Source organism: Rissa tridactyla, chromosome 9, assembly GCF_028500815.1.
Source record: "Rissa tridactyla isolate bRisTri1 chromosome 9, bRisTri1.patW.cur.20221130, whole genome shotgun sequence".
NCBI classification, from domain to species: domain Eukaryota; kingdom Metazoa; phylum Chordata; class Aves; order Charadriiformes; family Laridae; genus Rissa; species Rissa tridactyla.
In genome coordinates, this window is record NC_071474.1 from 49,210,002 (window position 1) to 49,236,982 (window position 26,981).

At 65.8% G+C, this 26,981-nt stretch overlaps 1 protein-coding gene across 2 annotated transcripts; it reads left to right on the forward strand.

Annotated features, from left to right (window-relative positions):
- Positions 1–392: 392 nt before the first annotated feature.
- Positions 393–16,815, forward strand: TSC22D3 (TSC22 domain family member 3). 2 transcript variants are annotated; one of them, XM_054213837.1, is made up of 3 exons: positions 393–813; positions 14,916–14,967; positions 15,551–16,815. In XM_054213837.1, the coding sequence occupies exons 1-3, from the start codon at positions 491–493 to the stop codon at positions 15,794–15,796; spliced, it is 621 nt and encodes a 206-aa protein (XP_054069812.1). In that variant the 5' UTR covers positions 393–490; the 3' UTR covers positions 15,797–16,815. The 2 variants fall into 2 exon arrangements, with proteins under 2 accessions (XP_054069812.1, XP_054069813.1); XM_054213838.1 differs by lacking the exon at positions 393–813 and adding an exon at positions 14,469–14,670.
- Positions 16,816–26,981: the final 10,166 nt, after the last annotated feature.

Here is a 26,981-nt window from a genome sequence, read left to right on the forward strand (position 1 = left end):
AGGGGGTCCCCTCCAGGGCAGGGGTCCTCACCTGGGGCAGGGGGTCCCTTCCAGAGCAGGGGGTCCCCTCCAGGGCAGGGGTCCTCACCTGGGCCAGGGGGTCCCCTCCGGGGCAGGGAGCACCGTGTCCCCTCGCCACCCGTCGCCAGGCCGGGGGGGCCGCGCCCCCCCAGAGGCCCCGCTGCGGGCTCAGCGCTGCCGGGGGCGGTTGGGGGGCGGAGGGGGGGCAGAAAGCACGGCGGGGACGCAGGCGTGGGGTGCGCCGGGCTGCGGGGGCGGGTGCCCGGGAGGGGGCGGCGGCGGCGGGGCGGGGAGCGGCGGGGGGGGCGCCCGGGGCCGCCGTTACCAATCAGCGCGGCGGAGCCGGGGCCGGGCGGGGCGGGCGGCGGGGCCGGCCGGGCGGGCGGGCGAGCAGCCGGGCGCGTCCTGCCGCCGCTCGCCCTCCGCGGCCCCGGCAGCGGCCCCGGTTGCGCCGCCGTGGCATCCCGGGATGTCCTCGTCGCCCGCGGAGGAGTGCCGGTCGCCCGTGGGGCTGGACTGCTGCAGCTGCTGCCTGGACTTGGCCAACCGGAGCGGGCTGGAGGAGGGGGCCGGGGGCGAGAACAACAACCTGGGCAGCCCCACCGTCAGCAGCTTCCGGCAGCTGCAGGAGCAGCTGGTCCGCAAGAACCTCAACACCGACAAGCTGAGCTCCATCATGCGCCAGGACTCGCTGGAGCCCGTCGTGCGGGACCCCTGCTACCTCTTCAACCAGGGCATCTGCAACAGGAACATCGACCAGACCCTGCTCTCCATCCTCCTCCTCTTCCACAGGTGGGTGTCACCGACGGATGCCGAGGGGCTGCCCGTCTGCTGGGTGCCCCCGGAGCCGGAGCTGGGCTGGCCATGCGCTCGGGAGCTGGCAGTATGGGGGCCAGACGTGGGGCCTGCAGCCCCCTGGGCTGGCAGGGGCAGGGGGACCCGTGTGACCCAGGGGCTGGGCAGCATTGGGGGTTTCTAGGTGGGGAGAAGCGTGAGTGGCCGCGCGTGGCAGGGAGCCCAGTCCTCATGCCAGGGGTGGTGCCAGCCCAGTCCTTGGGTGCAGATCCGGGTGGCTCTGCCCCATAACGGCCACCGGTGCCCCCCGTTAGTGCCCTATGTCTGTCAGGGCAGTGACAACGGCCTCCAGCTGCATGTCTTGGCCCCTGGGCTCTGTGTTCATCTCCCTGGCTACATCTCATCCACGCAGACATTGCCTGAGGGGGCATGGACAGTGTCCAGCATCAAACAGGCATCGTCCACTCGGTCGTGCGTGGAGAGGGGCAGCTCATTACTTGGGGGGCAGCTCGTTACTTGGGAGACAGCTCTGCTGCCTCGAAAGCCACCTTTAGAATTAGTGAGAAACCACGCAGGGAGCCCGAGAGTCCTGCTGCCAGGTCCTGCTCTTTCAGCAGCTTCCCTGTGCCTCCTTGGAGTGGAGACAGGTTTGGCCTGGGTGGTATTTCCCATCCCTGGAAAGTGTCTCTGCCCCTGAGCGAGCCGTTCTGGGACGGGCTCGGGGCTGCTCCCATCCGCTTGCCAGAGGGCTGGGCTTTACCCTCCCAAGGCTGGGGGGGGGGGGGCAGGACTGCGGGGTCCCTCCCTGTCCCCTGCTCCGGCATTGCGGGCAGAGGACACCGACCGGGGGGGTGTCGCCGGGGCGGGCTCCAGCCCCGGGGCGGGGGGGTCAGAGCTGTCTCAGGTCCTGCACCGCCGCCTGCCGCGGGCCCGGCCCGATGCCGCCCCGGAGGGCTGGAGGGACGCGGGGCAGCAGCCTGTGCCGCGGGCTGGTGGTGCAGGGGCTCTCCAGCTAAGGCGAGCTGGGCCAGGGGGTGCCGCAGGGCGGTGGCACCCAGAGCTGCCCTGTGGCCTCAGCAGGGGGGACGCATCCCCCCCTCCCAGGGCTTGGGGACGTGTGGCCCATCGGTGGGGTGTGTGGCAGGCGTCTGCGTGAGCAGCAGGGCCGGCAGCGGCGCTGGGGCTGGTTCCTCCGCCGTGGGTGGGGTGGCGTGCAGGTGGGGCGCGGAGCAGCACCCACGCATTTGCAGACACCTCGCCATCCCCTCCCCTCCCTGCACGCACATGCACCTGCAGACGTGCTCCTGGGCTGGCCCCTGGGGCACAAGCCACACCTCGCTGCCCTGGCCCAACGCGGGGCGGCGGGTGGGCTCACACGTGGCCGCCCCACGCGTGCCAGCTGCCCCGGCAGTGTGTGTGTGCACGCCTCCTGGCCCCCGCCAGCGTCTCACGCTGAGCAGGCTGCTCCTCCGAGCCCTCCTCGGCGGAGACGCTCCTCCTGCACTTGCATAACGCCGAGCTGCCGCTCAGGTGGGGAAGGAGGAGCTGGGCTGCCCGCCAAGGCACCCGGCACCCGGCCCGGGCTCCCGGCCGCACGGCAAGTGAGCAGCCAACCCACCGTGCTGGGAGGGACACAGGGGCGAGAGGTTTCCCTTCGCATCGGGAGCAGCAGACAGTTGGCATCGTGTGTGGAGAGGGGAAGCGAGACACCGTCCCCAGCGTGGGCTGTCGGGGCTGGGTGTCGGTGTCCAGGCTGCTGGGCCACAGAAGGCAGTGGCAGTGCCCGTGGGTGAGAGGGTGATGTGGGCACGGCTTGCTGCTTTTGGACTGTCCCTGCTGGGGCAGGACCCGCAGTGCTCCCGGTGAGCTCCGCTCCACTCTGTTGAGGCTAGGGAGCAAGCGGAGGTGCCAGGGGACCGGGGGTTCTCCCCATCTGTGCCCCTCGGTGCCCCTTGCTGCAGTGCCCAAGCCCGTCCTCCGTGCCCTGGTGTGTGCTGTGTCCCGAGAGGCTCCATCACACCCCACTTCCAGGCACCTCGCTGCCAGTGTGCTCTGGAGACTGCTTGGGTGATCCCCCGTCGCCCCTGGGTGGCACGGCGTGTGGGAGCTGGGGGGCACGGCCCCGGGCACCGGAGGCAGGTGTGCCCACACCTGTGTTTGCTGTTGTTTTGCTCCAGCCTGAACTTTCTCCTCCTGGGGAATGAGCCAAGATACCCAAGAAGCGATAGCATACAAAGCGGAGGATTGTGGGTGCCAGAGGAACACCCCGATAACAGGCTTGATAAGGGCACCCTTGCTGCTGGCACCGGGGAACCCAAGCAGGTTTGTGCCCCTTGTTTTAGCTGGTGTGCTCCTGGCATGGGAGGAGGAGGAAGCCTGTGGATGCACACGCTTGTGCGTGGCTGAAGTCCAGCACGGCACGGGAGGACCAAGCATCTGCCTCTGGAGTCCGTGTCTGGCTCTGGGGCTGCTGGAGACAGTTCAGCCTATGCAGGATCAAGCCCTGGGCTCCGCAGGTCAGGGTCAGATCAGTGCTGGGGGTCTCCAACAACCCACATTCATCATTTCCAGCCTGTCTCTGGGGGTTTCCCCTTCCTGGGTGGTCCCTGCCAGGCTCTCCATGCTCTTTGCTCGCTGCAGGGATGCTGTGAGGGATGCACAAGGCAGGGATGCTCTGGACCAAGCACGTACAAGGGATGACAGTCCCGCAGGAATCCTTCCTGTTCAGGGAGTGCATGGAATCCTGTTAAAAAAGGGCTTCTCCCCTCCGAGCCCTCACATGGGGCATCACGAACTGCTCTCCAGGGAGACCTGGGTGGTGCCACGGGGCCAAGCTCACATGGAAACTCCAGGTATAGGGAGGCCAGCTACTGCCTGGCAGCACATGATCTCCCCACAGATGCCAGCGCTGTGGGCAGAAAGGTCTCCGCCATCCCTCTGCAAAGCCAACGTTACCCCGAGATTGCTCATCCGAGACCCAGGCGCGCGCCCAAGCGAGCGTGGGCCAGGGAGAGCAGCCCCGTGACCACATGGCACCTTTCCCGGGTCTGGGGGGGCTGAGGGGCCGTCGGTGTGGGAAGGGGTCAGCGCTGCGGGGGGAGCAGCCCCCTCCCTGGTGCGTGCTGGCGTGTGATTCACGCGGGGCCCCGCCTGGCTCTGGGGTGGGGAGAGGAGATACGTGCCAACCTGCTCGCCCACACCGACCGGCCCGTGCCAGCTCTCCTTGCCCGGCCTCTCCCAGGTATGGCCTGGCAGCCTGGCCAGCCTGTGTCCCGTCCCGCTCCGGGCACCAAGGGGACACCTCCACCCAGCCGGACCCTCTCCGGGCACTGCGGGACCCGCTGCTCCACTGAACAGGGTGGGCAATGACCCCCGCTTTGGTCTGAGTTGTGAAAGGGGCTGGGGACCACCTTCCCTGGGTCTGGGCAAGCCAAAGGAAGGGCAGGGAGGCAGGGGAGCGCCGTGCTGGGGAAGGATGGATCGGGGCAGGAGAAGCCGGGCAGCACCGCCTTTCCCACCATAAGGTCAGACGGGCGAGCAAGAGCTGCCCAGGCGACGATGCCAGGGTGGCATTTGTGGCACGGCACCATTTGTTCCCATCCGTCGGGTGTCACTTTGCGGCAACGATGCAGGAGCAGGAGACGGAGCCAGGGCGTAAAGGGCATCCCGGGGCGGGGGGCCGGGGAGCGCATTCCTGCCGGCCGAGTGGGCCGCAGCAACAAGGAGGCTTTGACAGGGAGAGGGGCCGTGTGGGAGCACGTGTGAGCGTGAGAGAGGTGTGGGTGTGAGAGCGGGGAGCCGTCCCGCCGGCCGGCCTCCCCCCGGGTCCTGGGGGCAGCTCTGCCCGGGGAGGGGGCTGGGACAGCCACCCTTCCCGCTCCGGACCGGTGCGCCGGGTGCTTTTTTGCTGTGCTCTCGTGGGACAGAGCTGCACGTGGCCTGACCCGTGTCTTGGAGCGTGGTTTGCCGAGCCCTGCAGCCCAGCGAGATGCTGGGGAGCTTTGGCTTTAGCAGCAAGAGCCGTGGCTCCGGGGAGTAGCTGACCTTGGCGTGCCCAAATCCTCCACCGCCTGGAAGATGCCAGGCTGCCAGAGTGCTGTGCCCACCTGGCTTTCCATCACGGGGATCCTGCCACCCTGGGGACCCCCCCCGTGACACAGCAGGCTTCAGAGTAGTGCCCAGGGGCCTTCAGGGGCTGCTGGCCGGGGCAGCCCCACAGCACCGGGCTCAGCCATGGCACACTGCGCTCGGCACAGCCACATGCGCTGTACCGTGGCCATCCCTGCCCGATTCTGCGAGACCCAGCTCCCTCCAGTACGGAGATTCCCCAGCGTGCCCTGAAGCAGAGGAGAGTCCTGCTCAGCACCTCCAGCCCCTCAGGATGAAACCACTTGCCCCTGGCCACATGGCTATGGCCAAGGGGCCCTGGCACAGCTGAGCTACAGTCCAGTGATGACGACGCCTGAAACCGGTCACCTCGGCCCCCTGCGGGTGCTCAGCGCTGCTGGTCTGCCAGGGCACGCGCCCGGCTCCGGGCAGGCGGGGTGTCAGTGTCCCAAGGACAGGCAGGGACGGGCAGCACGGCCCGGTGGGGAAAATGCTGGCCAGGATTTATTTCAAGCTTTGAACTTTAGGTATGGAAGAGGTTGGAGCTGGAAGCTGGAGCAGGCTACAGGGTCTGCCCTGGTCCCAGCAGCATGCCCACCCCTCCAGCACCGTGCTCCCCCCTTCCCTGACACCAGCCTGATCCCGGATGGTGCTGGGGCTGGCACTGCTGAGCCTGGCTGTGAGTTGGGGCTGAGGCACAGGGGAAGCCTTTTACAGCCCAGCCGGCATCTCAGCTCCCACTGGGCACACTGGGCAACGCCTTTGCGGGTGTGCCGAGCCCCTGGTGTGCTGGGACCCGACGCCACCTCCCCAGCCACCTCCCAGCGCAGGGAGGGTTAAAGCCAAGCCCGTACTTTGGGGGAGCACCGTGACCTGCGTGAGACGGAGGGGTTCGGGGCAGCTGCATGTGCGCAGGGGATGTGACCACGGCGTGTGTCTCTGCACCCTCAGGTGGCTGCCAGGGACAGAGAGGGTCCGTGCGGACCCTGCCCTGGGGAAGCGGGTGAGACCCCATTTGCGGAGGGCAGAGGATCCCCTGGGGTGTGTGTGGGGGTGAGGGCTGGGGAGGCGTTAAAGGCTGCAACCTGTCCCGAAGCCACGCTTTGCCCATGAGCTCCGAGTTATATTTATCCAGGTGCTGCACATTGCTGACTTCGGGACAGGAGTTCATCATCCTCTGTCTGTGTGCTTAGAGATAGATATATATAGATATATATATAGATATATATATATATGTATTTAAGGGGCTTTTGCTGCAGAGTGACTCCAGTGGCAGAGCAGAAGCCCCAGGCCCCTCCCTGCCCTGCTGACCCCCTGCCCCTGGGGTTAGGGGGTGATCCCGTCCTCGCCACCCACTGCCTGTGACTCCCCTGGGGGTGGCAACCAGTGCCACGGGACAGGAGAAGACATCCCCATGGCCACCCTAGTGATTCCCCCATGGCATGGAGCAGGACTGCTCCAGGCGGTTTGGAGGCAGGGGACGGTCTCAGGTTGTCCCCAAGGGCTGGCACAAGCCAGGTGTTGGCTGTCAGCCGAGGCCAGGCACATGGAGAGCCACGGCAGCGCTGCAGGTACACGTCCCGCCGGCAGCTTGTTGTCTTTCATGTTGTTATTGTTCTGAAATGTCAGCGAGGGAAGGGTTTTAACGAAGCGTCCCCCGTTCGAAATGCCCAGGATTCTTCGCAAAGGCCAGGCGGGGTATTAATAACCGGCTCGGCTGAAGCTGTGCAGCCCCGGCGCGTCCTTGCCTGACCTCCTGTGGGGCGCAGGCTCCCGTGCCGGCGGGGACGGCTCCTCTCCTGCTCCAAAACCCCACTGGGTGGTCCCTGTCTGGGATTCACCCCCCGGCACGCTCGGTCTGGACCCAGGGAAGGGGCACTGGGGGACTGCTGGGCCTCCCCCCGGGCATCCCCATGGGGTCAGATGGGAGAGCCCAGAGCTCGGGCAGCTTTGAAAGGGGAAGGTGAGGGATTTAAGGGTTTCCTTGAATGTGGGTGAGCCTGGGCTGGAAGAGCAGCTTTTGGTTGCATGGGGTGTCAATGCGCTGCTCTCTCGCAGCTTCCCAGCCGCCGTCTTCTCATTATATAACGAGCTGCCTCCCAGTTAGCGAGCCGGGCACTCCCGCACGCCGCCTGCCAGCACCCAGCCTGCCTCCGGAGCGCCCGCTCCTGCCTGCACAGTGGCCGGGGATTTCTTTCTGCAGATGCTGGAGGCCCTGCCACGGGGTTCCTCTCTTGGGCTGGGGACCTCAGGAAAAGTTGGCTCTGTGCCAGCAAGGGGCTGGGGAGGGCAGAGCGCAGCCCCCTGCCCGCCACACGCTCTGGGGACCGAGGGCACCGCGTGTCGCTGGAGCTGCGGGGGGTCCCTTCAGCATCACAGGCCACCTCCGCTCTGTCCCCAGTTCCCTGAAACTGGACCAGAGAAGGGCAGCCAGGACCTGGGGATGATCCAGCTGGGACTGTCCAAGATGATAAGAGTGGGCTACGAAACGAGGACAGGCCTGGAGTTCACAGCCTGGGCTGGCAGCAGACCTGCGGGGCAGGGCATGGCCAACCAAGGGAGGTGATAACCTGGAATTCAGTGACGGGACTCCACCCCACAGGGCCCGTGGGTGTGAAATGCTGCGCGAACAGATTTGCGGGTGAAAACGCTGCTGAGGGTTCAATCCTCCCATCCTCCCTGGGGCTGGGCATCCCTGACCCGTGGGGGGCAGGGAGCATGGCCAGGGGCTGGCTGTGCTCCCCCCACCGCAGCCAGGCGCGATGCTCGTGGGAATGGCACGGGGTTCTTTGCTGGTCTGCGCCATACCTGACACCCTGTGCCTGGCACGCTGCGGCGGTGGGACCCCGCACGGGGTGTGAGCCGGGCAGCCGCGGGGTTTGCTGCAGGGTGCCCCTGGCAGGGTGCCCCTGGTGCGGCCCGAGCCGTGCCAGCAGCAATGCGGGGCTGGTGTTGACAAACACAGGCGGGGAGGGAGGTTGGGCTGCCTGGTCCAGGGCTGGTAATAAGTGGATCAGCCCTTTTTCCTCTTCCCCTCCCAGCCCAGCGTGCCCGGGGAAGCCGTGGCTTCAGGGGCTCCCAGTGCAGAGCACTGCGGGGAGGGCTCTGCCGGAGCCGGGACATCCCTGACCTCCCTCCTCACACCACTGCTGGGGGGCAGCTGCTACCGGGGTGCGCTGGGTGGGGAGCACGGGAGGAAGAAGGGGGGGCCAGTGACAAAGTTAGAGAAAGAAAAATTGCAGCTCTCAGCAGGCTGACTCCGGGGTGTGCACTCACACGCCAGAAAACACAGAACTGGGAGTACAGCCAAGTACCTTTATCAGAGGAAGCAGGCAGCCCAACAGCTGGACATGGGGGCCTGCCAGGGCTCCCTGCTCCCGCCCCACGCTGCCTCCAGCCCAACAGGTTGGAGGAGTCCCCGTGCCACCATCCCTGCCCGTGCCGCGCTGCTCGGCGGGGGTGTGGGCTGTGTCCCCGGCCATGGGAGCTCCTCTGCCCCCGTCACAGGGGAGGACAGGTTCCCCATCGCCCTCCCCTGATTACAAACCCTCCCTGGGCTTCCCCAGCGTTAGAAAGGCCGTGACCTCCCCGCACAGCTCTCCCTGTGGCTCTGGTGTCCCCTAGCCCTTGGACTAGGACTGGGACTAGGTCTAGCAAGGCCAGCAGCACTGGTCCGCAGGCAGGGGCTTGCAAACCTGCCTGGGCACTCACAGATGCACACAGGACGGGTTGCCCTCTGCTGTGGAGCAGCACCTGCCCTGGGTCGAGGGACTGATGAGCCCTCCAAGGCTCTGGTGGGCATGAACCAGGTCCCCATGTCAGGGGGCTCCTGGCGGCATGGGGCTGCCACAGGTCCTGCGCAGCCCCTGGAAGGCACCGTCTGAGCCAGGGATGGTGCCAAATCTGCAGTAAACAGCCTGGCCAGGACCTCTTCAGGATGAGGAAACCAAGAGCTGGCCAACTGGTGTGCTCCAGCGTCCGCAGCCCTGGGGATCAGTACAGCAGCCCCCTGCCAGCACTGCAGGGGGGGCAGGCGCAGTTTGGGGCGCTGGGAGCGGGACTGCGGAGAGGGACAGGAGGCGACACAGCTGCCTGCTTGCCCGTGGGCAGCCCCTGGCACTACCTCTCCCTCCCCAGCACCAGGATAGGGCTGCAGGGCAAGACTGGGGGCTCCACAGACCTGTCCCACAACCAGCCCTTCCCTTCAGGGACTCCCACAAGCCCCAGCCATCACCCATGTCTCTGGCCACCCCTCCTTCGTCTCCGGCAGGGTACGGCGGGCTCTGGCGCTGGCATCCCCCGTCCCCTTGGCCAGCACAGCCACGGCTGCAGGATTCCAGGCTGTGAAAGGCAGAATTTTCTTAGTTGCGTGTTTGCAAGCAGTGGCTTTTCCTCTCCCCCTCTCCTCTGACCCTTTGGGCTGGAGATCTGGCTCTGCGGAGCAGCCTGGGCAGCTTTGGCTCTGCGCCTTTCCCGTATTGCTCTCCAGCGTCTCCGAGGCCAGGCAATAAACATTTCCCACGCCTCGGACCCTCTGAAGGGCCTTCCTCTCATTGAACTGAGTCCTTGGGAGAGAGCAAGCCAGGAACGCTGCCACGGAGCGGCGAGAACGGCCTGGAGCTGGGGGAGAGCCGAGGCCGAGAGGCCAGAGCTGCTCCTGCAGCACGGGCCGTGCCTCCAGCTCCCACCAGCAGCTGACGGGGACGGGGCATCCTTCGCCGTGTGGCACCACAGGCCTGGAACGGCTTCAGTGCCGGAGGCTCAGCATGGTAGCACATCTCGTCCCTGGGGCGGCAGGGACCGGGACGCATCCCCTGACCCACCATGCGGTGCAGGTGTGGGGTGCCAGGAAGCGAGCGAGATGTCCCCATCACCCTGCTCCCCGACGTCCCTGCTCCGGCCAGGCTTAGCCCTGCGGGGGCTGCCGCCCAGCTGTGCCTGTGCCACCGTGCCCTGTCGCAGAGGAGGGGGTGGTCACCAAATGTCACCCGGCGGTGGGCGCTGGCTTCTCCCGGGCTGTGTGTGGGCTGGCAGAGGGGCTGCTGCCAGCTTTGGGGTGTCCTGCAGGGTCACTGCTGGGGGTGACACCAGCGAATGGCTGGTGTCACCACCTCTCCTAGCTGCTCCATGACAGCCACGGGGGTTTTTTTCCCGCAGAGAGCACAGCAATTAGTGTCACAATTACACTGTATCGCGGCTGCTGTTACTGTTCCCAAAATAACCACAGGCGCGAGCCGGCCGGGCCTGACGAACCTCCCGTAGCTGCAGACGTGAGGCGAGAGCGGCCGCGCTGCTGCCCGGGGACGCAGCTCCCGCCACTGGCCCTTCTCGCCCGGCCCGCTCCAAGGCGCCCATCACCATGGCCTCTGGTGCTGCAGAGCACCGGCGACTCCACAGCTCTCTAGCACGAGCAAGGGGGGACATCGCCGGAGCGGGGTGGTGGGAGAGGAAGCGGATCCCGGCAGCCCTGCTGGAGTGGGGCCAGCAGCTCAGAGAGGCGTCTGCCGGGGCCACGGGGGGCTGGGAAAGGGTCCCCCGCTGCGCGGGGCACAGCTGGAGCCCCACGCGGGACTCTGCTGCGGTGGGAGGCGTTCGGACAGCCGCAAAGCCCCGGGGAGAGCTGAGCACAGGGCGGGGGGCCGGCTGGGACCCCCTCTGAGATGCCGGTTGGGCTGCAGTGGGGCCGCCCGGTGGGCTGGGGGTGCCCCCCCCTGCAGAAGGGGACAGCTGAGGTACTGCCGGCGCGGCGTGTGCATGCAGGGGTGCGCGGCTGCGTCAGCTGTGAGTCAGGGACACGTGTGCGCGCGGGGGGGGTACGTGCAGTGCACGTGCAGGATGCATCGGCATGCATGCACGAGTGGCGTGCTCTTGGCGTGTCTGTGCACAAGTGCGTGCGCGTGCATGCGTGTGCGTGCAGGGTGCATGAGCGAGTGTGCAGGGTGGATGCCCATGTGGGCTAGAAAATGCAGGTTTGCATGGGGGGGCTGGGGGCGTGCCTGGGTGCACGGGGCATGCATGGGCACAGGCACGCAGGACTCGCACGTGTGTGCATGCGTGTTATGTGCTGCGAGGTGTCCCCACATTTGTGCGCACCCAGCGACACGTCCAGGGGCGTCTGCAGGAGAAGCCGCATCCCCAAGTGGGTGCGCGGGTGGGGGACTGCGGGGGGGTGGGCTGCATTCCTGCTGAGGCTGTGCCAGGAGGAGGAGGCAGCCCCTGACCTGCTGAGCAGGCTGCCTTGGGATTCCTCATTAATTAAGTGCTGGGAAGGAAAGAGAAAGCAGAGCCTTCTGCACTTCCATCCCTAAAAAGCATCCCTTCCTGGGGGTCTCACGGAGGAGGGGAGCATCTTTCCCAGCCCGCAGCCGGGGAGCCCGCGCCCCACGCAGTGATGGCCGTGGTCACAGCTGTGCAGGGGTGGGAAAGACCCCGGGAGGGGTGGCAGGGAAGTCATCAATTTACTTATGTTTATTTTTGCCACAGTCCCAGCTGCATAGGAAAAATATTGGAGGTGGCAGAGCTGAAGTGATTTCCTCCCAAAGCACTACGCTGCCACGCTTCCCCGCTTCACTTCAGCAGCCGCGGAAATCACGGAAATTGTGCTGTGTCCGTCCTGGAGCCCTTGATCCCTGGCATTAATAATTTTGGGCTTTTCTTTGGGAAGGGGGCTGAGCCAGGCATGGGGGTGCCATAGCACGGGAGATGGGGAGGTTGGGAAACCGAGGCACAGCTGGCAGGGCTGGGCTCTGCCCACCCCGTCTCCCTGCTGCTGCCCACCTCTCTGCAGGAGACGGGGTGGCACAATCAGTGATGCACCCAACCGTGGGAGAGAAAATGCCTCTCCCCTTCTCTCTGCCCTCTCCACAGCGAGACAGGCACCTTCCTTGAGCTGCGGTGGGAAACTGAGTCACGGGACCCCCGGTGTGGGCGGCCAAAGGGACAGAGCTGTACCCCGTGTCCCGGGGGCTGCCACCCTGCCCACCACCAGCCACCCTGGGGACAGGCGCATACAGAGCGCCTTTCATCTGCCCGTGGAGGGGGGCACCGCGCAGCTCGGGGTGGCACGCTGGCCCGCAACCCTGAAAGGGCCGATTGAGCGCAGCTGAGGTCATCCGCCCGGCGTGTTTACCCCGTGCCCGCCGCCCCGGGATGCGGCCGGCACCCCAGGCTGTCCCTGCCACCCCGCCGGGTCGGGGGACGCGGCTGTGGGCAGAGCCAGCGTCACTGCCGGGGTGCTGGGCTGCCGGCAGGGAGCAGAGGGGCTGGAGCGGGGTGCAGGCACCGGCATGGCCTTCCAGCCGCCATACTCCCCAAGCCTCTTCAGGAGGAGGGACTGGTGAGTGGGGCCCGGCGGGGGGGAAGAGGGGGGACATGCACCAGCCCCGAGGCTGGGGGGGACAAACCCCTGCCCGCTCTCTGCAGCGCCAGCCCTTTGCATGGGCCAGGCTGGCGCTGGCATGGGGGGATGTGCATCATCCACCCCCGCAGGTGGAGGGACAAATGGGTCCCACACATGCCCCCCCAGGAAGAAGCGCCCCTCCCATGCGCAGTCCCCCCACCAGGGAGAAGATGCGTTCTCACATCCCCACATCAAACCTGTGTGTCCCAGACCGCGTGCTCGGCCGTGGTTCATGGGCAGTGCAGCGTCCCACGCAGGGTGCCCATGTCTCTCACCACTCAGGACATCGTGGTCCTCATCCTGCTCTGGGGGGCGGGGGTGCCATTTTCTGGGGAGCAAGCTGCTCGAGCCTTACTCTAAGCAGCGGCCATGTTGCACTGTGCCTCAGTTTCCCTTCTGATGTGGAAATACCGCTTTGCCCACCCTCAGCCCGTTCCCCGAGGAAGGGGCACGGCAGCACGGCCGCCGGTTGGGGCTCCTTGGTCCGCTGCCCGTGCTGGCACCCACCAGCCAGGTGCCGGCCACCCTCAGCACCCCCCGGATCAGGGGATCGGGGTCCTCTGCGGCATCTTGGGGCCAGCACTAACGCTTCCTCGGACGCTGCGCCGTGGGCTCTCTCGCAGGGTCTCGTTCAGCATCAGCCCCCGCCCGGGCTTGCGAAGGACGCGCCCCGCGGGGTCGGTGGCAGCGGGGTGACCGCCCGGGCGCCGAGCAAAGTCCCCCCGGGTCCGGGTCCAGAGGGCAGAGATAAGCCCTGGCACTGGCAGGGCAGACGGGGAGGGCGGCCGAGCGCGGGGGGCAATGCCAGCCCCGGCCCCCCCGTGTTGCTAGGGGCGTTTGGGGGGGCGGGGGGGAGGCCCGCGCCCCGCCGTGGGAGCTCTGCCGGCGGGTCCGCGCTGCAGTGCCGGCCGCGGCCGCGGGTCGGCGGCCCCCCCCGCCCGGCGCGGCGCAGGGTTACGCAAGGGCGGGCGGGGCCGTGTTTTGCACCCCGGGGGTTGTTTTGCACCGCGGGGTTGTTTTCCACTCCCGGTTTTGTTTTGCAGCCCGGTTTTGTTTTGCGCTCCGGGCCTTGCTTTGCGCGTCCGCGTTGTTTTTCCGCTCCCGTTTCGGTTTGCGCGCCCCCGGCTGCCCCTTCTCCTTCTGACCCCCCGCTTCCACGCGGGCGGGTCCTGCAGGCCTGCACCCCCACATGCAAAGCGGGTTTACCCCCTTTTCCCAGTCCCCCAAGCAGGTTGCCCCTCCTCAGCTGACCCCCATCCCGGTTACATGGGGGGAGCACAGGGTGGGGGTGCTGAGGAGTGTGGGGTGGAGGGATGGGTGCGGGGGGGTGCAGGGACGGACGGGCTGCCAGCGCTCTGGTTGCGGAATACGAGGGGTGCAGCAGTGGGTGTACAGATTAGGGGCGCAGAGTCGGGAGGGCACGGTACTGGGGGGCAGTGGTCCTGCACCGGGAGGGGGCCGTGCTGTGTTGGGGTGCAACTGGGAGGCGCAGAGGTGCAGCAGTGGGGTGCAGGGGTGCCGTGCCGGGGGCAGGGGTGCAGTGCCGGGGTGCAGTCCCGGGGGCAGGGGTGCAGTACTGGGGTACAGGATGCAGTACCGGGGTGCTGTGCTGGGGGCAGGGATGCAGTATGGGGGTGCAGGGTGCAGTATGGGGGTGCAATACCGGGGTACAGGGTGCAGTACCGGGGTGCAGGGGTGCGGTTTTGCAGCCCGGTTTTGTTTTGCGCTCCGGGCCTTGCTTTGCGCGTCCGCGTTGTTTTTCCGCTCCCGTTTCGGTTTGCGCGCCCCCGGCTGCCCCTTCTGGGGTGCAGTACGGGGGTACCGCCCCTTCTGGGGTGCAGTACGGGGGTACAGGGTGCAGTACCGGGGTGCAGGGTGCAGTATGGGGGTGCAATACCGAGGTACAGGGTGCAGTACCGGGGTGCAGGGTGCAGTATGGGGGTGCAATACCGAGGTACAGGGTGCAGTACCGGGGTGCAGGGGTGCAGTACCGGGGTGCAGTATGGGGGTACAGGGTGCAGTACCGGGGTGCAGGGGTGCCGGGAACCGAGGCGCAGCACCGGGGCCGCCCCGGGCGCGGCGCTGTGGGGCGGCGGGCGGGCCCGGCTGCGCTGGCACCGCCCGATGGGGCGGACGCGGCCTATATAAGATGGGGCGGCGCAGGGGGGAGGCGCAGTGCGTCCTAGTCGGTCTGTTGTAGTCGCGTCGCTCGCCGCAGCCATCGCCATGAGCACCGGCATGTACCAGTCCCCCATGGAGGTGGCTGTCTACCAGCTCCACAACTTCTCCATCTCCTTTTTCTCCTCCCTGCTCGGGGGGGACGTGGTCTCCGTGAAGCTCGACAACAGGTAGGGGCAGCCCCGGTACCGGCCGCGGTCAGCCCCGCCGTTTTCCGCCGGGAGGGCCGGCACATTGCTGCTGGGGGGGGTCGGGTGCGTTGCCCCGGGCGAGCTCGCTGCATTGACCGCCAGTGAAGGGGGGAGCCCCGGCGCGTCGCAGCCTGGGGCAGGGGGTGTCCCGGTGCACGGATCCCCCGGGGAGGGGGGTGCTCGCGGGCCCGCTGCTAACGCTCTGCCTCTCCGCTCTCTTCCAGCGCCTCCGGAGCCAGCGTGGTGGCCATCGACAACAAGATCGAGCAGGCAATGGTGAGCCGCAGTGCTGCCCCCCGTGCACCCTGACCCCCGCCCCCCCGGGTGCTCTTGCCTGGGGGGGGTCCCCACGCCCCGGGTGGGTGCTCTGCCCGCAGGGGGGGTCCCCGCTCCCCGGCCTGTTGCTGGGCAGAGCAGCTCCTTTGTCTGCCCGCCGCAGCTGGCGGAGCTCATTGGCTCCGGCAGCGCCGCAGTGCGCAGGGAGCCGGCCGGGGGGGGCTGGCAAGGACCCTCCGGGGGTGTGGGGGGTGGCCAGGCCAGGCCCCATGGATGAGGGGGAACTGCAGCCTGCCAGACCCCCAAGGGTGGGTTGGGGGGAGCTGGAGAGTGCCTCCGGAGGCAGCGAGACCTGGGAGATGGGGGACCCAAGGGATGCTGCGGGTGCAGGCCTGGGGGGGGCTACACTGGGTGAGCACCGAGCCCTGGCCAGGCTGCTGAGAGTGGGGTGGGGAGGGACAGCCTTCGGGAAAAGCCTTTGCGGCGCTCGGGAGCGGCTGGGGCAGAGCCCTGCGGGGCAGGGTGGGAGCAGCCCCCGGGGCGTAACCGTTGAGTGATCGGTCTTTTTGCCGGCCTTTTGCAGGATCTTGTGAAAAATCACCTTATGTACGCGGTGCGGGAGGAGGTGGAGGTCCTGAAAGAGCAAATTAAAGAACTGTTGGAGAAAAACTCCCAGCTGGAGCGTGAAAACAGCCTCCTGAAGACCCTTGCCAGCCCTGAGCAGCTGGAGAAGTTCCAGTCCCGGCTCCCCGCGGAGGTCTTGTGCCCGGAGGGGCAGAGCCCAGGGGCAGCTGCCCCGGCCCAGCACTCCGGGGGCTCTGCGGTGTAAGGTGGCTCTGTCCTTGGGGTGGGCAGAGCCACGGAACTCTTTCTACTTAATCTCCTGCAAAATCGTTTCCGCCTTCATCTCACACGAAGGACTGCCAGACCCTGGCGCTGAGCCGTGCCCCCCCGGGCAACCCCGGCCAGCCAGCAGAGCCAGCGGCCGTCCCCTGCATGAGGATGCTCTTCTGCGAGGGAAATGTGGGCAGCTGACCCCTCCCCACCTGGCCCGCCGTGGGCCAGGAGTGAATCTGCAGCCTGCCCGTCCTGGGCGTCCGTGACACCCCGGCAGTGCCAGGTGGCCTTTGGCACTTCAATGGGAATCCACGGTTGGAAGACGCGCACGCCGAGTCCCGTGCCTTGGCTGCACTGTGCAGGGGGGGGTCTCTTTCTGGGCCTGACGTTGGAGGAAGACCGTTGTTTAGTGAGCAATGCAGATTCGTCCCGCTCGCCACCCAGGAGCATGCTGGAACCCAGACCTGACTGAGCAGCACCGGTGGTGGCAGCTGTGGTGTAGTGCATGGCTGTACGCACATCAGTGTGGGGATTACAAGGAAAAAAAAGCTTGTTTTATTAGTTTGGGCATCTTCTGTAGCTGTATCTATGTATAAACACACGCATGAGCGGCACCCACGAGGCTGTGGGGTGCCCTGCTCTGGGCCAGACGTGTCCATCTCTGTACAGCTGGGGGATTCGAGGCAAGACTGGAATGGCAAGTGGATGTTACTGGGTGGCCAGTGCTGCGAGCGACCCGAAGGAGGGGACGGATTCACCCCTCTCCAGCATCCACCGTGACGGAGCCGCGCGGCAGCGCTGGGAGGATGCGGGCTGACCCCTGGGCAGAGCCGCGACAGGGGCTGCGCTCCAGCCCGCTGGGTTGGGGGGAGCTGGCCCGTGCTCCTGGGCCCCCCACCTTCCCGGCCAGCTCTCTGGGAAGTGACGGGACGTCCCTTTTGACGTCAGAAGCGGTGACACAGTTGTGTAAATCTAGATAGAAATGGCAATAAACTCTACTTTTTATACAAATGTGTGCCCCAAGCTGTGTGTCTGTGGCTGGGAATGGGTAGGTGTTGGGGGGGCAGCGTGGGCCGCTGGGGAAGGGGCTGGGGCTCACAGGGATGGGACTGGTGAGGATACTGTGCTGCAAACCCTGGGGGGGCTGGGCTGGTGCTGCTCCTCGGCTGGGAAAACCTGGCTGCTCCCCACCTCTGGGGGATGGGTTCCCCCCTTGGACTGCCCTGGTTGAGCCAAGATGGGATTGTGGAGATGTGAGAGGCCCCCCCTTTTCCAGGGGGCTGGTGTGTGGTGGGAAAAGGTGCCCTGAGCCTGCAGGTCTTTGTACCCTGTGTCATGCCTGGGCCCAGGGCTGTGTGCGGGGCAGGCTGGGGGACAGGCAGGGAGGAGGCTCTTCCCAGGCTCTGCAGAGCTGAACGCACCCCAGCCCAGCTCTGCTCTCCCTCCCGTGGTTTTGGTCTGTTGGGGTTTTTTGAACCGTCTTGAAATGTGGTGTGAGGGTCGGAGGATGGATTAGCTGGCTTGAACAGTGCTGGAGGGGGGCTGAGGGTGCCACAACCCTGTCCTAGGGTACAGCCAGCCTTGGATTCAACCCCACGGCATTGGTGGGAGAGAGCAAAAAGCCCCAAACCTCCATCTCTGGGGGTGCAGGGTGGCTGTGACACTGGGGTGAGGGTTGATGGCTGGCGTGTACCAGGAGAGGCAGATGTGTGAGCAGAGCCCCAGGCTGGCAGGGTGTTTGAAGCTGGGTGCAATATCCTCCCCTGGGGCTTTATACCCTGGATACAGCTCCTTGGCCGGCTGGAGACATCCCCAGCCCAGAGAAGGGGGCTGGCAGTGCCCAGGGTAGCGGGGAGGTGGCCATGCCCTGCACTGCTTTGCACTGCTTTAGGGCTTTGAGTTGCTTCAGGCCTCTGCCGTAGCGAGAGCGACTCAGCCCCAGCCTGGTGTGAGTCATGGCAGAGCCGGGAGCTGAGGACGGTTGGCTCCCTGGAAACGCCGAGTAAACAGCAAAACACAGGCCACGGGAGCTCGAAACCGTTACGGGGTGTCTGTCCCCTCCCTCTCCTGTCTGTCCCAGGGCTGGGACCCAACCGCAGCCTCGCGCAGGCAGGCCTGCAGCCGCTCTAGTGCAAGGGCTCAGCGTGCACACATGTACCGTGTGTGTGATTGCTGTCCCTGCTGGGTGTATGGGTGTGCAAACAGGCTCAGGCACCCCCATACCACGTATGTATGCATCCCTTGCACTTAGAGGCACTGCAGCAAGCTGGGGGGACACACATGCAGCGCACCCCCTGTGCTGCCAGTCTCTCGGGTGGTACAGCTTCTCCAGGAAGGGCTGTCCCCAGGGCGACTGTATGCCGGCCGTGTTTGCACCGGCCATTTCACTACAGTGGGTGCCAGGGGTGCTACTGGGCTCCCAGCTGCTGGGAAATCGCCCGCCCGTCCTTCTGCGCCTCTCAGCTGGGGGAGGTTTGGGCTGCAGCCATGAGCTCCGTACCCCATCTGGCCTTGCTGCAACACACCCCGGCTGCATTCCAGGGATGCAGTGGTGGCGTTGGGAGTCTGGAGCCCTGTTTGCCATCTCTCCCCATCCTCTGTCCCCTCCCCATGGCCCTGGGATGCCCCGTAGCTCTTGCCTGCCTTTGTGCAGGGGGGACAGACAATGGCACCTGGGCAGCCCCCGCTCATCGCAGCCACTCGGGAAAAGCCACCCGCCACAAACCGCTTGCTCCAGATGAGCCTTCCTCCCACGGGTGGGCAGAGCCTTCTCCTGTCCCCGCAGCGTGGCGTGACACCGTGCCAGCCAATGGCACAGGGCAGCCCCACCAGAAATCCCTCCCTGCGCCTGGCACATGCCACCGCAGAGCTGCACAAGGCTGAGCCCAGCCCAGTGCTGTCCTGGGGGTCTCCTGAGAGCAGCAGGAGAGGAGACAAACCCTTGGGCTGAGCACCCAGCAAGCCTGTGGGTGCAGTGGCCAAGGCAAAGGGGCTGCCCCCCGCCCCTGGGGTGCACAGGGGCTGCTCCCCAGCTCCTGCTGCATCTGGGGGCTGGAGGAGGTTTACCAACACCCCTACATCACCCGAAAACACCCTATGCCCTTCCCAGGCCCTCTGCTTATGGAAAAGGCTTGGAAACACCCTTCCCCGACTGTTCCCTTCCTTCTGGACACGATGTACCCTTGCACTGTGCCACAGGCCCTGAAGGCAGCGGTACACGCTGTGCAGCACCCAAAATGAGAGAAGGGCCCCTCCCTTCCCGCTGGCCCTTCGCGCTCTGGCTCTCCGCCGGCCCCCGGGCCCAAGAGCATTAATCCCGGGGTGCCGCGAGGCTGCCGGGCCAGCGTGGCACCCCAGCCCTCCCCGCCGGCCCCCCAGCAAGGACGCACCTTGCGTGAGGAGGCAAACCACGGGCAGCAGCAGGGGGGAAGCAGGGCCAGGCTCCCCCGGTTCGTCGTTCCCCGCGTCCCGGGGACGAGTCAAGCTCAGCAAGTCCCTGCGGCAAGGACGTGGGTGACGGCAGCCGTGCGGGCAGCGGAGGGGCAATTCTGGCCATCACGGGCTGCCTCCGCTCCCCACAGCCCAGCGGCGCCCCGGGGGTTAACGCGCCGAGCAGGAAGTCTCTAAGAAACGGCTGATTTGTAAAAAAAAACGAGAGCGGTGCTTTCCCGGCCGGGCGGGATGCTGCCGGCCCGGCACCCCCCACCCCGGCATCCCCGCACCCTGGCATCCCGGCATTCCCACATCCCAGCATCCCGGCACCCCCGCACCCCGGCATCCCGGCATTCCCGCATCCCGGCATCCCCTCACCCCAGCATCCCGGCATTCATGGGGGATGCAAACGTGCCACTGGGAGGAGGGGGGCCTGTGCACCCACTCCTTCCCCCTTGTCCTGGGGCCAGGGCCCGTCTGGGTGGGGAATGGGGATAGGGGTGGGATGGAGCTGGCAATGGGATAGGACGGGGATGGAGAAGGGGCTGGAATTGGGGGTGAGGGTGTGGGTAGGATGAGGATGGGAGTGGGGGTGAGGTGGGATATGGATGGAGATGAGATCGGGATGGAAGGGGGAGGGGGAGAGAAAGGGGGTTGGGATGAGGATGCGTCCCTCGTCTCCCACCCTGCTGGGGCAGGCTGAGCTTCCAGCGCTCCCTCCAGCCAGGACCCTGGCTCACCCCAGGGACACGGTGGAGAAAAAGAGTTGGGGGACTTTTTGTGTCAGAGATGGGGGGGTGCACGTGTAGCTGATGCTCAGTGCAGCGTGCACAGGGCAAGCAGCTGCCTGGGAGGACATTTGAGCAGCGCGAGGAGAGCAGAAGGGTCTGGCGTCCACCCAAGGGTCAGGTGTACATGGGGAGACCTGCCCCTCCACCCAGCTCTGCACACTCCTGCTCTCTCCCCACTCTGCCCCGCTGGGCTCTGCATGCCCGGAGTCCATCTGGGAAGACTCAGCCGCAGCCAAAGCAGTCGGCCTTATGCAAGTGTTCCTCCCTGCTCCTCGAACGCCGTGTCCCAGCCCGGCCCAGCCCCGCAGGAGCCTTGCAGATAAATGCGTGGCTGGGATTTTCCACGTAGTCCTCAGAACCCAGTGTCCCCCATGGATCCAGATCAGCTCACGCCTCCAGCCAGCCTGGCGTTAGCCCACCTTGGGCTGCTTGGGAGCATTTGCAGCCCGGGGACCCCTTGGGAAGGGAAAGCCGTGCTACAAAACGGAGGTTCCCACTGGAGAGCAGCATGAGTCGTGTCTGCCAGGCCCGAGCAAGTGGCGGGTCGGTGGAGATCTGAGCACGGTGACCAGGGCTGCCTGGGCTCTGCCTGCAGCAGCCCCCTGAGGACAAGGGCACAAGCGGTGCATTGGCACTGGCACCCCCTCCCCAGCTGGGCAGGAAAGGGGAGAGACACAGCCTGAGGATGAGCCAACGTCAAGACTGGGGCACGCGGGAATCGTCCCTGAGGGACCCCTGCAGCAGGGCGGATGGGGGGGGCAGAAGGGCTACCCCCCATTTGGGGCTGCACCTGGGCCTGGGAGCTGCACAGGGTTTGGGAGATGCTCAGGGCTGGGGGTCCTGGTCCAGCCTGCCTCCTTCCCTGCAGCTCAGCAGTACCTGCCCTTCTGCCGTGCCTCAGTTTCCCCTCAGCAGCCCTTCATGTCCCCTGGGAAGGGGGTTTCTCCAGGGCAGGGCCAGGCTGAGACCCCAGTGCTCCTACAGAGGGTGCCCAGCTGGGGACAGGGCTGCATGGACCACACGGCAGTCAGGATCAGGCCCCGGACACAGGCCAGGGAAGGGAACTGTTTCCAGGGTGCGTGCGTGCCAGGACCAGGCTCTGTCAGAGCTGCTGGCAAACCTGCCCACCACGGGCACGCTGCAGCCATGCCCATCGCCAGCTCTGCCCGCCCATGGGCGCTGGCACCCGTGGGGTGCAGGCAACACCTCCCGAAACAGCACAAGCCGTCCTCGTGGAGAAGCTGTTGCTGCCCCGGCGTGCACTGTGCCGCTGTTGTACAAACACGGGGAGCTGGCCCAGACCTGCGCCCTCCTGCACGCTGCTGGGACGGGACCCAGCAGTGCCCACCTCCAGCCCCATCAGGGTTTCCATCCCCCTGGCAGATCATGGGGCTGTTTCCCTCTCCCAGGTGCCGCCCCCTGTCACCCCACCCCTGCAGCCCCGGGAGGATGGAGACCCTCCAGAGCCCAGGCTGCCGCGGAGGGCAGGGGCTGGTGTCGGAGTGGGGACCGTGGGCAGGGGCGCCAGGGTGGGTGCGCTGTGTTCCCCGGCGGTTTGTGGTCCCCGGCACCCTGCCCTGACACCCGGCCACCGGCACTCGCTGCTGTCAGGAAGTGGAATAAACAGTGGGCAGTCTCCAGGCAGCGGGACCGCAGGCAGCCCCATCGCGCCCGGCGGGCAGCGTGCACCGTGCACCTGGCTGAGACGGCCACCACCGCCTGCCCTCGGGCATGGCACCCCTCCCTGCTCCCAGGGACTGCTGGGGACGCCTGAAGGGAGCAGGCAGCGCGTTTCTACCTCAGCCAGCTCCTCCTTTCCACCCTCAGGGGTCCACCCTGCATCCTCGTGGACCGCAGGATGAGTTTTCCCATAGGGAAAAGAAAATATGCCCTGAACACCTACATGGCTTGTGGCTCATGGGTGGCAGCCATGTCCTCGGCTTGGTCAAATGCCATGGCCTGGCGAGATGCTGGGTCCAGCTGTCCCTAAAGGTCCCTCCATGTGGCACAGGGGTGTCACTTTGTGGAGCTGGCAGCACTGGCCGCCCTTTCATCCCCAGCCAGATGGGGAAAGGGGGGCCCAGAGAGGAGCCATCTGCCCACAGTCCACTGCGGGGCAGCACATGGAGAGCCACGGCTTTGTCCCCGTGGTGAGGTGGCTTTGTGTGCGGGGACAGTCCTCTGGGCAGACGCTTCCCATGGCTGGGACGGTGCTGGGAGCTGTTGTTACACAGCTGCAAAAGGATTTCAGCTTCCCAGACAGAAACAAGGTCCAGCCCCAAGGAACAGCAAGGAAGGAGAGGGAAGGAGATGGCATTTGAGGACTGTGTAAAAGACAAGTGGGAGACGATGTTGAACAACAGTATCAACTACAAAAAGAGCTGAGCAAGGTGGAAACCAGCTGGGTCACACGGGAGGGTGAAAAGACTGCACAAAACACACAAACAACCTGAGCTTCCTACTGCCGGTCCGTGCCAGAGCCAGTGCGACTGCTGCACAAGGTTAATGGGATCTATTAGAGGCGATAAGGAGGCTGCTAAGCAGTAAAATGTTCCCGAGAAAGTGAACTTCCTCATTCCTGCCAAGAAAGGGAGATTCATTCAGAGCAAACAGCACCATAACAAATAAATCAATTAGAAACAGCAAGTTCTCAAACCCAGACAAACGCCCCAGGGACCCGGAAGGCTTTCGTGTAGGAAGAGCCACGCTCGGAGCAAACACTTCCACCCAGGGGACTGCCGCATAATGAATGAGCAGTGGCAGTTTGAGAAGGTGCCAGGGATTAGACAGGATTTAGGGGCCTCGGGGACCTGGCCAATTTGCTTTAATTGATCATTAGAAACAGCATAATCCCCAGGAAAATCAGTGTGGGAAATCCAGGCGTCCAGGCTCCGGGAGGACTTTGCTGGGGCTTACAAGAGGGCACAAGTCACGGAGGGGTTGTCTCCTTCTCAGAAGGGGGCACAGAGGCTCCCGAGCACGTGAAGCTCAGCTTGTCCCGCAATTTCCCCAGAGGGAACCCTGGGGAAGGCTGATGTCTCCATCCTATCCCTCCACGTCCCACTGCCACCCCAAAGCCAGGGCTGCCCGAGCCAGGGGCAGACAGCGGCCGGTGACCTGGGTGTGGGTGTTACTGGGGGGCAGCTCTGCGCCAGGTTTACACCATCCCCACACGCTGCCATGGAAATTTCTCCTGAGCTCAGCACTCAGGTTTCTCTGGCCGGTGTTTGAGGTCTGTCCTGCCAGCCTTCCCAACCCCATCAATGATTACCCGGGAGGGAGGTTGCCCAAGAGTCACCGGGACTGGAACAGGTCAGGCACGACATCCCTGAACAAACACAAACGGCCCTGGCCAGGGCAGGGTGCCAGCTCCTGCGACAGCCCTTTGCTGACACAGCCGGTGGCATGCGAGGCCACCCCACCACCTGGTCACTTGGCCATCTGCTGCGCTGGGACAGACAAGACACCGCAGAGCAGCCCGTCGCTCCTCCCTGCCCCTGCAGAGCCAACACCCCATGGCGATGGGGGAGATGCTCATCCGGTGGAGGCGGTGGCACGGCGGTGCTGCCCCGTGGCTGTCACCTCCTGCGTGCCATGCGTGTTTGCCGAGGCAGGCGTGGCAGGGAGGAGGGCACCCAGCGGGTGCTCGGGTACCATACAAGGAGAGGAATGCGGCCGCAGGGCACACTCCGCTCCCGCTGCCTGCCCACCGCCCTGGCACAGCCCTGGCATTGCCCTGGAAAACTCACGGCCGTTTCCATCCCTTCCCCGGCAGCCCCTGGCTTTGGGGAATGGCCACGGCTCAGCCCTTGCTTAGTCTGGCTCCCAGCATGGTGGGCAGCTCTGCACCATGGCTGGTCCGTGATCCCAGTCCTGTTCGGGGACCTGAAGGCAGTGGCAAAGGCACCGATAAACCCCGGCAGGGTCAGACAGCTCATCATCCACTGTGAATTGCCTTTCCTATCATCAGCCCTCGTCACCGGGAAATCACCATTGAGGTCACGTACGGCAGATTCCCAGGGCCCTGTCTGGCGGGGATGGCCCCTGAACCTGTCCGTACTCTCCCCTCAATCATTTTGGTAATTCTTTCATGCCTACAGCAGAAGACGCACTGGAAAGGTTAAAGATAGTCCTTGGCCACCTTTGAGCCAAACACAGCTAAACCTCCTTTCTGAGAGATCCCAGAGGCATGAAACGGGGCTCCTGACCCACCAGGAGCATCCCTGTGATCTGGAGGATGTGAAACATCAGCGTGGTCCCATTTTAAGCAGCAAACTCTAGCACAAGCATCACCGCCTGCCCACAGCCGCTGTGCTGCTGCGCCGCCCCATGCTGCTGGGAGAAGCCCAGGAGGATGCTTACGGCTGGACGACGCAGGGAGGCAGGAGGGTCTGTGCGTGCTGGAGCCCTTCGGCTGCCCTGACCGCCCCTGCAGCCCCCCAGCACGCTCCCCGCACGGGCTGACTGAGGGGGACGCAGGCGGTGGCCGACACGTCCCCGCTGGGTCGCTGCCACGGGAAGATGCTCCCACGGGTGGGAGGGGAGGCTTGCGGGGGGAGGGAGCTGCCAGGCGCTGGGCCAGGGGCTGCCGCCTTGCCAGCACCCTGTTACTCATTCTCCAGGGGGGAGACCTTTGGACCGCGGAAAGTTCGAGGCTTGGGGAGGGCGGGGGCGAAGGCAGAGTCCAGGCTGGGATGCGGCTGCCCAACGGCCTCGGCTGGGTGACCTCCAGCCTGGGGACAGCCCTGTGCAGGGCTCAGGGGAATGCACCACACAGGGGCTGCTGCATCTCCCCCAGCAGCAAAGCCCATGTATCAGGAGGCCCTTTTTATCTCCCCTATTCGCTCACATCCCCCCCGGTTTGGGCTAAGCCAAGCAAAGGGCTCAGACCCCCGCAGCCCGTGTGCAGGATGAGTGGGTGCGAGCACGGGGTGTGCGGAGCCCTGGTGCTGTCTCGGGAAGGCCCGAGCTGGGGTGCCGTCCCTTCGTGGCATGAAGGGGCTCCGTGGAGCACGGCTGGCAGCTTGGGGACCGCTGCAGAGCTCATTCCGGGCAGGAGAGCAGCTGGGCCTCTCCAGGCTGTCTTCACCCCCATGTCCACCCCACACCAGCACTGCCGGCCGGCTCCTGCGCACCCGGCTGAGCTCACACAGCCACGGCAGCAGCCCCTGCCCTGTGCTTGGCAGTGGGGAGGGACCGACGGGCACCGTGGCTGCTTGCCGGCTGCCTCGGCTCCCAGCCGGGACCGGCTTCCTCCCATGGAGGCTCCCAATTAAACCAATTTCTTGGACGGCTCCAGCGATGCAGGAGTTGGAGGCTTTGTAGTTGTGTGGCCCCTTGGGCCACCCCCGGGGTCTCCCTGTCCCCCCAGCGCCCTCCCCATCCTGGGGCAGCACCTGCTCTCTTGTATAACAGGCAGCCCCGATCCCCCGGGGCAGTGCCGCCGCCGGCCCGCTGCTCTCCATGCGCCTTATTGGGAACATATCCCAGCAGGGGCCGAGCGCCGGGGACTGTCCCGGCCTCGCCAGGCAAAAACAAGGCAGCGCCGTGCTGGGATGTGAGCCGGAGGCGCCTCTGAAGCTGCCGCCCGGCCCGGGTCCCGCTGGTGCCAGCCCGCTGTGCCCAGGAGCCGTGGCGCCGAGCAGAGTGGCACATCAAAGCCCCTCTTGCCTCAGCTCCCCACCGCCCCCAGCCCGGCACAAAGAGGGGATTTGGCCGCGGAGTGGCAGGGAAGACAGGGAGGCAGGGCCAGGGTCCCCGCGGGGCTGGGGCTCGGGGACATGCCAGCCCTGGCTGTGCCGGGGAAACGGACATCTTCCTGTGCCAAACAGCCCCTTCCACTTGCCGGAGCTCAGCCCCAGCATATAACCAATACTCAGAGCAGCTGGGGTGGGGTAGGGACAGGAGCATCCACGTGGGAACGCGGCGGGTGACAGAGCAAGGCTTGCAGGCACAGCCTGTGCTGATGGCTGAGGGCACACGGCGGGCTGAGCTCTTCATGCCAGGGCACAGGAGACATCCCATAAACCCAGGACAGACGGATGGCACGGTGGCAGGGACCTGTGCTGTCTAATGGGAGGATGCTCTGAGGTCAGCAAACTCCTGGGGTGGTGACTGCAGGGAGACAGACCCAAAGGCGTCCCTCGCCGGGTGGGACAGTGCACGGACACATGCCCAGGCCCCTGTGCCAGCCCGTGGCGCCGGGGCAGTGCTGGGGGCAAGAGGGACATGGGCTGGGGCCAGCCAGCAGACAGAGCCCGTTTGTTGGTGGCAGTGCTGCTGCTGGCCCTGGTGTCACTGTGGGAGAGTGCACCGCACACAGCCCTGCAGCCATACGCTCCAGCACACACATGCACACCCCTCCGGGCACGTGCCTGGCTCTGTGCTCAGGGGGACCAAAGCCTTGTCATCCCCCCGGGCAGCCTCTGGGACAGCTAAAGGTTCCAGAGATGCCAGGGAGCAGGGCGTGAGCCGCTCGGCTGCCTGTGACAGCATTTTGGGAATGCAGGTCCAGAGGCAGATGTGGGGTGGAAACCCCTGGCGCCGCTGTCGTCCAGAGCCCCGGCACCAGCGCAGCCCAGGGCTGTGGGATGGGAGGCAGCGGGGATCCGGGGATCCAGGGATCCAGCAGCCGTGCTGCAAACAGCCTGAATGGCAAAACACCGCACAACCGGCCGCCTGCAGCCTCTGGCAGACAGGGTAATTATTGTTATTATTGTTATTACAATAACAATAACAGTAACAATAACAGCTACTGCCTGCTACGCTTGCATCATCGCTGGGATCATCGCCACTATCGTTTCACTTAGAAATTGCCTCCCCGCGGGCAGGAAGCGCAACGGGAAGGGGAACCCCGTGCAGGCGCTTGTCCCGCGGTCTGTCCCCTCTCTCCAGGGCACCCACAGCCCGGGACTCCGCTCCACTGCAGGTGCCTTAATGTCTGGATTGAGCAGG